The 10,007-nt window shown below is 49.4% G+C and overlaps 1 protein-coding gene and 1 long non-coding RNA gene across 16 annotated transcripts in view; one reads left to right on the top strand and one right to left on the bottom strand.

The window, feature by feature from the left end:
* Positions 1-1,393: 1,393 nt before the first annotated feature.
* The window catches only part of ABAT (4-aminobutyrate aminotransferase), a 161,749-nt gene continuing 153,135 nt past the window's right edge, over positions 1,394-10,007 (bottom strand). For all 15 annotated transcript variants that reach the window (XM_063796604.1, XM_054668151.2, XM_016929376.4 and 12 more), the window contains 3 exons: positions 9,493-9,639; positions 6,393-6,504; positions 1,394-4,664 (listed from right to left, as the gene is read on the bottom strand). In XM_063796604.1, the coding sequence (XP_063652674.1) occupies positions 4,543-4,664; positions 6,393-6,504; positions 9,493-9,639 (381 nt within the window). In that variant the 3' untranslated portion in view covers positions 1,394-4,542. The remainder of the gene's footprint in view (positions 4,665-6,392; positions 6,505-9,492; positions 9,640-10,007) is intronic.
* LOC129137271 (uncharacterized) lies at positions 4,593-7,745 on the top strand. The gene is made up of 2 exons (XR_008539730.1): positions 4,593-4,680; positions 6,038-7,745. It is a non-coding gene; the product is annotated as an uncharacterized LOC129137271 (long non-coding RNA).

Raw genomic sequence — 10,007 nt, 5'->3', positions numbered from 1 at the left:
AGTGGCGTGATCTTGGCTCATCTTAACCTCCACCTCCCAGCTTCAAGTGATTCTCCTGGCTCAGCCTCCTAAAGTGCTAGGATTATAGGTGTGAGCCACCACGTCCAGCCAGGACAATCTTTCTAAAACACCCCTTGGTTTGCTCCCTTGCATCAAGCCTCTGGCGGCTCCATCACCAGCATGGAAAGCCCACGCCCCTCATGTGGCACAGAAGGCTCTCGAGGGGCCCAGCTCCTGCCTGTTTCCTGGGCTCTTCTAGTCTCCTACTCTTTGTGATCTAGTGATACTGAACGTTTCATAGACGCCTGCTGTCGCCCTGTCTCTGTGCCTTCGTGGACCTCTTCTCTTGTGGAATGCCTTCCATCACTCTGGAGCAGCTTTTGCTCAGCCTTGAAGATGAAACTCAGGGGCTTAACCGCCACCCTGACTGATGTGAGGGGCCCAGCCTTTGTGCCTCTGCTGCATCCAGTGTTTTTCCACGTCCTGCTCCTTACACTGTTTTTTTTTTGTTTTTTTTTATTTTTATTTTTTATTTTTCTTTACCTTGCTAGAATGTGAGCTGTGAGGCCGGGCGCAGTGGCTCACGTCTGTAATCCCAGCACTTTGGGAGGTTGAGGTGGGCGGATCACCTGAGGTCAGGAGTTCGAGACCAGCCTGACCAGCATGGTGAAACCTGTATTTACTAAAAATACAAAAAATTAGCTGGGCCTGGTGGCAGGTGCCTGTAATCCCAGATACTTGGGAGGCTGAGGCAAGAGAATTGCTTGAACCTGGCAGGCGGAGGTTGCAGTGAGCCGAGATCGCGCCATTGCACTCCAGCCTGGGCAACGAGCAAAACTCCGTCCAAAAAAAAAAAAAAAGGGGGCCGGGCGTGGTGGCTCACGCCTGTAATCCCAGCACTTTGGGAGGCTGAGGTGGGCGGATCACAGAGTCAGGAGTTCGAGACCAGCCTGGCCAACACAGTGAAACCTCGTCTCTACTAAAAATACAAAAATTAGCTGGGCACGGTGGCGAGCGCCTGTAATCCCAGCTACTCGGGAGGCTGAGGCAGCTTGAACCTGGGAGGCAGAGGTCACAGTGAGCCGAGATCATGTCACTGCACTCCAGCCTGGGTGAAAGAACTAGACTCTTGTCTCAAAAAAAAAAAAAAAAAAAGAATGTGAGCTGCGAGTACGGACCACATGATGCCCATCCTTGTGTCCCAGTCACATAGCATGTCCTCGATTTACTTAATGAAATGCATGGCCTTACAGTGCTTCCTGATCCCAAGGCAGAGTTATGCATGTAGAGTGTTCCCCAAGACATCCCTAAGAGGTATATAACAGGCATTTAATAAGTACTTGTCACCTAATTATTTAACAAGACCATTTCCACCAAAAAAGTCCACATTCACTCATGTTTCAATTATAAATTTTATTTAAGAATACTGACACAGGAAACAGATTTAATTCATGGAATTGTGCATATGGTCATCCGTTACATTGTGACATGTTAATTTTTTTTTATCATTTATTGGCACTGTCAACAGATTACTTGTAAACAAGATCACTTTGTACGCGTAAGTCTGCGATGCTACTTAGCTATGGTTTTCTACCATGAGCTTATATATAGATAGATAGGTGTAGGTATGTAGATACATTAATGCTATACACAATTTTGCATGGTTACTGAGCGTCAGTAAAAATTATAAAAAAACACCCATTTATAATAAAAGTGAGGATGTAGTAAGACTTGCTATTACTGGACCTTGTTTTCTGTAAAGGTGACGACACTTGCTGGACGGTTACTAAACTCTATGGCACTAATGTATGATGGATTCATTTCCAGACTGTCGGCCACGGAAGCACTTCTTCATGGCCTCTGCCCTGGACAGCAGCCTGTCCTCCGGGCTCCCCATGTTTTTACCAGCTTCTGCTGAGTTTCTACAATCTTGAGCTCTGCTGAGAATTCTTTTCCTTGAAATTCTTCTAGCTAAAGCCCCAGCCCCCAAAAGAGGATGTCTCAGGAACTCATTATGCCCTGAGTCAACAAGAACTTGTTGATAAATGGCTTAAAAGTTTTTACAAGAAGTAACTTCCCTTGGTAAGGAGTAAATAATAACTCTGGAATTTTCCAGATAAAACTATTTCATTTCTCTGTCAGTGCCCCATGGGGAGAGAACGAAATATTGGAGCCCCTCTCCCTACCAAAGAGAGCCAATTTTCTGGTTGTGCCCTGGCTTAAAACCCTTTGGACTCCGAGAACCATACTGAATATTTGCACCCAATGCTAAAGTTTTCAGGAGAAAGCATACTTAAGCCAATAAATGAATAATGGTTTGGTTTGCATTTTGCTTGCTTGCTAAATAAGGCCTTATTGAACCTTGGGATTCTGCCTGTGGAAACTGGCTTCCCCAGTGAAAGATGTGATGCCATGAACTGATATGCCTTTGCATATGCTGTTCCCTCTCTGCAACACCCTTCCTTGCCTTGCCTGCTTGGTGAACTCTGGCTCATTCTGCAAAACACTGCTCCAATGACACCTTTTCTTTGAAACCTCCTCTGACCCTTGGGTGAATGGTGGTTCTCCATCCGATTTCCTGATGCTTTTATTCACACCTCTGTCGTAGCACTTGGCGCCTGCTTGAATTGTTAGAGTCTGTTGTTTCCAGTGGCATGTGAGCCCCCGGGGGCAGGGACAATGTTTTATCTCATCTTTGTATTCCCGATGCTCCGCACAGGGCCTGGGATGGTGCAGCTATTTAATGAAAGTTAGGTGAATGAATGAATGATGAATAAATGAATATAAAAATGAGGAAAACCTTGCAGAGAGTGGGAGGCATACATCACCACTTGGCTGGGAGTGCAGGTGACCTTAAACCTGGCAGAACTCCTGATTAAGAACGACGGATTAGCACTGACTGCAGGAATGCAAAATGAACAAGAATTCACGAATCTGTATATGTTAAACTTGTCATTGCCTTTCATTCCTCAACAAAAATAGGTCGATGACCAAGTCTGCGGAAGAGTGGAAGCTAAAAAAAAAAAACCCTTACTTTGAGATCTTTGGACGATTTGTTATTAAAAGAGCAAAGTGCTGAATCAGGAACCTTGATATGCCTATTTCCAAAATAGTCAACCAAGGCACCGGGAGATGAAGAGGCTTCCTTTTGGACAGATAATACAAACCAGGCTTTCTCAGACTCCCCACCAAATAATACTTCTCTGCTGTCAGGCTATCAAGTTCTCTTTTAGGAGCATTCGAGGTCAAATCAGTTCCCAGAGTGTCTCACCTCCAGCAGAAATGCTACAGCCTCAGCCACAGCCCCGTTAAGCATTTCGGTATCATCTGCCTGGTAATCTCCATACTCAGTCATCTCAGGAAAATCTCTCATTTCAGGAGGATCAAGTACAAGGAAACCACGTTGAACCAATGGGCCACTTTTCCATGCATGGAGCTCTGGCACCTTTAATTCATGGTGCTTCCCTCCAGAAGAAATCCAGTCCAGCAATGATTCCCTCTGCTCTGGTGGAACAGCCAAGCTGTTCCTAGGGGTCAGCTCAGAAGTGGCGTGAAGGTGGATGAGCAAAAGAGAGGAAGAGCCTCTTAGGGCGAGGGAGCCAAAAGTCAGACCTCAAGTTGCCCTGGGAAACATGATGCGATGGCTCTGCTGCCCCAGACCCTGGGCTTTTCCTCCTGGGGTGACGGGCCTGTGCTTCTAGCCCTGTGGCTCACGTGTGTCCCTGTGGACACTCAGGCTACAGTTTCCTCCCACCCAGGTCCAGGTCTAGGTTGACATTTAACAGGGAGGAGGGAGTTTGGGGAATGGAGGATGCCGAGTAAGAATCACGGGTGATGCCACCTGGGGATCCTCCAAGGGCAAAGCCCTGTCCAGGGCAGAATTCACAGTTTAGGGGGATCCCCAGGTGCACTGAGAGGAGTGATTCTCATCTTCAGGGGGCCAGAGGACCTCTTCCCTTATGCCTGAGCTGAATCCTCCTGTCCCCATTTTACGGCCTTCCTCAGATCTGTCCAGTCCCTCCTGCACCATGCGTGGGGCGTGCTCAGAGCTCCGGGGGGCTGGGAGAGGAGGTGAGAGTGTGTTTGCTTGCATAGGGCGAGGGGGAGCCAACATCCGTGATCACAGAATATGGCACTTGAGATGGACTGGCACCCAGGAGGCCCAGCTGCCAGTCCCAGGAACAAATATAATGCCCTTGACTGGCTTTTGGAAAAATTGCTGGGGTTGGTCAAGGTTGGGCAGAACTCTAGCCAGGACCTCCCATGGCCCTTCCCAAGATGAGTCCAGGGCTCAAGCAGTATCTCTGGGCTTAAACCAATGTGCACCATTGGCTCTGCAGGGAGGAAAATCAACACCAGCCCTTCCCTCCCCTCCCCTCCCCTCCCCTCCCCCAAGACCACCAAAAATGTTCCCTCCCCACAAATCACCCTTCACTGTGCATTCACCTCTGATACTTTTAAGTGAAAACATGAATTAGGCAAACTAATCAATTTGACAACTGTTGGGATCAGGGCTTTCTCACTGTAGTGGAAATGGCTTCTTTACTTGAAGTCTGCTAAGATGTCACTGAAAATATTGAGGAACAGGTGAGCGTGGTGATCCCTGAAGACCAGCGTGGGACGGAAACGAATGGATTTGTCACCACAGCCACCCAACACCACACCTGAAAGAGGCAGGAGGTAGGTGAGGAGCGTGGTTTCTCAAAGTCACACGCTGGGAGAGCTGGGGGGAAAGTGATGCCTGTTGGCGACGCTCATCCATCCATCCATCCATCCATCCATCCATCCATCATGGAAGCCCAGGCTTCCATCTGTCCTTCCTACCACCCACTCATGCAGTCTTCATTTCCTTTCTCTCTCCCCTCATTCATCTCCTCTATCATTCTCTTCTTCCTTTCCTTCCCTCCACCCTTCCTTTTTCCCTTCCTCCCTCCCTCTCTCCTTTGAGTGCCTGCTTTGCTGCCCCAAGCTAGGTCTGGTGATAGAGAAATCCTGAGATAAAGTCCTTGCCTTCCAGAAAGTCATGGAGGGGTGGGAAAATAAAATAGGTAAGCAAATAAGTTGCAAAAGCACGGGCTGAGTCGGAAGCATGTGTGAGGTGCTGAGCTATTATGGAGGAGGGACAGGCTCTGCTTATTTTAAAGTGTGACTTCACCAGTTACAGCTGGTGTCCTTTCCTTGTCGAGGTTATTTATGCCTTTTTTTTTTTTTTTTTTTTTAGAGATGGAGTCTCACTCTGTCACCCAGGCTGGGGTGCAGTGGCAACCCAGTCTCACTCACTGCAACCTCCACCTCCCAGGTTGAAGCCATTCTCCTGCCTCAGTCTCCCAAGTAGCTGGGATTACAGGTGCCGCCACCATGGCCAGCTAATTTTTGTATTTTTAGTAGAGATGAGGTTTTGCCCTGTTGACCAGGCTGGTCTCGAACTCCTGACTTCAGCTGATCTGCCCACGTCGGCCTCCCAAAGTGCTGGGATTACAGGCGTGAGCTACTGCACCCGGCCTGTTTATGCCTTTGAGACCACGTTTTCTCATTTTTAAAATGGAGGTTGATTATCCCTGCCCTTCTGAGGCTGCTGCAAGGATTCTGTAAGATGGCACAAGAAGAACTGACAATGTGCCTGACATAGAGTACGTGCTCTGATCTCACCACAGCATCTGCCCTTAGCCCTGCCACACATGTCCTCAGTGGCTTCCCACAGCTCCTAGGATGAAGTCTGGAGTGCTAAGCCTGATCTGCAGGCCCATGCGACCCGGGCCTGGCCTCTCCTCCCCCAGCTTCATCCCCTCCCAACCATTCGCCTTCACGCCCCCTTCTTTCCCTTTTACCACCTCTGTAAGCTCCATCCCACCTCAGGCCATTGCGTGCACCCTTCCCTCTGCCCAGAATGCTCTTCCTTACCTTCTTCACCCAGCCAATCCCTGTTCATCAAGACTTAGGGTAAAATGCTACTTCCTCAAGGGAGCCTGCCCTGATTTCCTACCCTCACCAACTGCTGCAGCTATCTGCTCTCTTAGCTGCGTTTTCTCCTTCCCAGGACTTAAAATTGCAATGGATTGGTTGTGAAATGCCATGTGTAAAGCCATGCCTTCCTGCTACACTGCATGCTTCCTGAAGGAAGGGGCTCTGATGGTCTTCATCATCACTGTAACTGTCTCCAGTGTCCACTTACAACTCACCTCCTCAGCGAACGCTTGTTGAGTAAATAAATGGATAAAGAAATCCCATTTGTAATGTTCTCTTCTTTGGAGAAAGAGCATTCAGGCTGTTTTCAGACCTGTGTACCACCTGCCCCCCACACAAAATATTGCTGAGTACCTAGCAACATGTGACAGCTACAGCAGGAAATACTGGATGCTCATGAAACTCAGCAGCCACTCCTGGCCCCTTACCTTTGTTTCTGGCAATTAAAATGAGCTTATTCCGTATGGAATCATCGGGAGTATCGAAGGAGCAAAAGGTGCCTCGTCCTCTCACCCTGCTGATGAACTGGGGGTACCGGGCCTGCAGTGGGAGGAGACAAGGCTGGCGTCAAAGCCCATCACCTGTGTACCAGCTGGGCTTAATGGCTGTGCTTCGTCAAAGGCCTCCCATGGTCCAGCCTCGGCCTCTGCATGGACTGGCAGGACCTCCAGGGGGTTAAGAGCTCTGGGGACATTCAGGCCTGGGTTCAAAGCCCAGCTGTGCACATGTGTGTTGTGTGGAGGAAAAAAAACCACCACCACCACCAGCAACAACAACCAAGCCCAGCTCTGTCCCTCTCACTGTATAACCTTGGGCCACTCAAGTGCCTCTGTTTACCCTGCTATAAACTGAAGGATTTAAATGCTGTTGACCCCACTGGGGCCGTGGTGAGACTTTAAGATAAGGTTCACATGTTAAGTCCTAAGCCCGGGGCTGGGCACTTGGCGGATGCTCCACAGATGTTCGCCATCTCCATCGTCAGCTCTTCTAGAAAGGTGGTTCTTCTGGAAGAAGAAATGCCTGTCCTCCCTCAGGGCTTTGAGACTGGGAGCTGTACTGGATTGAATAGTTTCCTCCCACTGCCCCCTAAATTCATGTTTACCTGGAACCTATGACTAGGACCTAATTTGGAAATAAGGACTTCGCAGAAATAATTAGTTAGGTTAAAATGAGGTCTTCCTGCATTAGAATGGCCCCTAATGCAATGACTGTTTTTTTGTTTTTTTTTTTTTGAGATGGAGTCTCACTCTGTTGCCCTGGCTGGAGTGCAGTGGCACGATCTCGGCTCACTGCATCCTCTGCCTCCCAGGTTCAAAGATTCTTGTGCTTCAGCCTCCTAAATAGCTGGGATTACAGGCACCTGCCATCACACCTGGCTAATTTTTTTTTTTTGTAGTTTTAGTAGAAACGGGGTTTCACAATGTAGGCCAGGCTGGTTTCGAACTCCTGACCTCAAGTGATCCACCTGCCTTGGCCTCCCAAAGTGCTGGGATTACAGGTGTGAGCCACAGCGCCCGGCTCAGTGACTGGTATCTTTATAAGAAGAAGACAATCTGGAGACAGACACAGGCACAGTGGGTAGAACGCCAAGTGATGCCAGAAGCAGAGTGAAGCCTCCACACGTCAAGGAACATGAAGGATTCCCGGCAGCCACGAGAAGGTGGAGAGGGGCATGGAACAGATTCTCCCCCAGAGCCTCCAGAAGGAGCCAACTCTGCTGAAACCTTGATTTCAGACCCTGGCCTCCAAACTGTGAGAGAATAAATCCTTGTTTTAACCCACACAGTTTGTGGTGATTTTTTTACAGCAGACAAGGAAACAAATGCAGGTGCCTAGTCTGGAGGACCTTGATTTCACCTTACTCTCTGCTGTCCATATGAAGGACAGCAAACAAGGGCTTGGAAAACCCCAAATAATTTCAGGGTACTGGGGGCTGAGTTGGGGGAGCAAGTCTTATTTCACGGCAGCTCATTGGTAGAAACTGGAGACATGGTCCTATTCTGGGGGTGATAGAGGCGGGCACTGTGTTAGACACTTATGTGCACAATTTGTTTCTTTCTTTTTGTGGAGGATGGGTTCTCACCATGTTGCCCAGGCTGGTCTCAAACTCAGTTGAGCTGAAGGCAATCCTCCTGCTTCTGCCTCCCTAAGTGCTGGGGTTACAGGCATGAGCCCCTGAGCCTGGCAGTGGGCACACTCTTGAATCCCCTGCCAGTGAAGAAGGGCTCACTTTGGTCTACACAGATAAGGAAACTGAGGCTCAGAAGTCCTTCCAGCACTTACTCTAGCATGTTCCTTGCACTTGTCAATTGCTGGGGAGCTGGCAGTTTGAACACACCCCTCCCTCTCCCACAGAGTGTGGCCCTGGGATGGTTTAGAATAAAGTCTCTTCCATTTAGACACCCCTTCAGGCCTGCGTGCCACACTCACACACACACACATCCACACACCTCCTTACGGTTAGGAGTGACCATGTGACCAGCTCCTTAGTCAAGTGTTAGAAGTGTTATGTGAGATTTCTGGGAAGGCTGCTAAAGACAAGAAGGAGGCCACTCTGTCCTTCCCTTCTTTTTCCTTCCTATTGCCTGGAATTGAGATGCGATGGCTGGAGCTCCAGGAGCCATTTTGGCCCACGATGAAACCTTGAGGGTAGAGAGTAATCCAGCTCCAGCAGTGGAGGGCAGTGCTGCCAAGTGGTAAGTATGCAACAGGTTGCACAAAGGCGGGAATAATGAACACACTAGAGGGGGTGAGAGAGGGAGTGCTTGGGGGACTCTCAAAGGGGGGATGTCTGAATTTGGTGTCAAAAGATAACCAGGGCCGGGCGCGGTGGCCCATGCTCGTGAAATCCCAGCACTTTGGGAGGCTGAGGCGAGCGGATCACCTGAGGTCGGGAGTTCGAGACCAGCCTGGCCAACATGGTGAAACCCCGTCTCTATTCAAAATACAAAAAAATTAGTAGGGCATAATGGCACATGCCCGTAATCCCAGCTACTTGGGAGGCTGAGGCCAGAGAATCTCTTGAACCCAGGAGGCAGCGGTTGCAGTGAGCTGAGATTGCGCCACTGCACTCCAGCCTGGGTACAAAGCAAGACTTGGCCTCAAAAAATAAATAAATAAACAAATAAAATAAAATAAAATAAATAAAAAAGATAACCAGTGCCGGCAGGCGCTGCCCAGCACTTTGGGAGGCTGAGGTGGAAGGATCGTTTGAGGCCAGGAGTTCAAGGCCGGACTGGCTAACAGAGCTTGACCATGTCTCAATATTAAAAAAATAAAAAATAAATTAAAAACAACAACAAAGAAAACCAGGTGTTCAGGAATAGGGCTTGGAATGGGATGGAGGGATAGGGAGGCATCCCCTGCAGAGGACACAGCATGTGCAAAGTCCCCGAGGCTAGAAGCAGCACAGCCCATTACGAACTGCTGGAACAGCAGGCACAACACCATGCTGAAGAGCTCCAGTGTTGCCCCGGAGGCTGCGGGGAGCCATGGGTGGTGGGGGCGGGGCAGGGGAGGGGGTGTTACCTGGAGGTCCAGCAGTCCTGTGAGCAGGGCCTTCCCGGCATGGGCTGCATTATTTAGCAGGTCCTCCCGCTTGATGATGTTGATGACCTCAGCCAGCAACAGGTTCTTGGACGGGTCCCCCAGCCAGGTGTTGAAGATCCGGTAGGGCTGGAATGAGGAACGGGTGTTGGAAGGGTTCACACACATGCACACCCTGCAGGAGTCACTTCCCCCAGGCGCCCCTCCTCCTCTCTTGAAGAGGAGAGAAACTAATCTAGTGGGCATCTACCAGAGGCTAGCAGGGGAACACACCCAATCTCGCTGAATTCTTCTCTACCAGAGGCTATCAAGAGAACACACCCAATCTTGCTGAATTCTTCCAATAGCAGCCCTGCAGGTAGGAACTGCTATGGGGAGGACCAAATCGTCTCATGCACTGGGAAATCCCTCAGTCCCAGGAAACCAAGATAGTCGGTTCCTTAACTCCTATAACCCTCATTTTATACAGGAGGAAGCTGAGGTTCTGGGAGGCTAAG

The sequence above is a fragment of the Pan troglodytes genome, chromosome 18 (genome assembly GCF_028858775.2).
Source record: "Pan troglodytes isolate AG18354 chromosome 18, NHGRI_mPanTro3-v2.0_pri, whole genome shotgun sequence".
Lineage (NCBI taxonomy): Eukaryota > Metazoa > Chordata > Mammalia > Primates > Hominidae > Pan > Pan troglodytes.
This window is presented reverse-complemented; position numbering and strand designations above follow the sequence as displayed.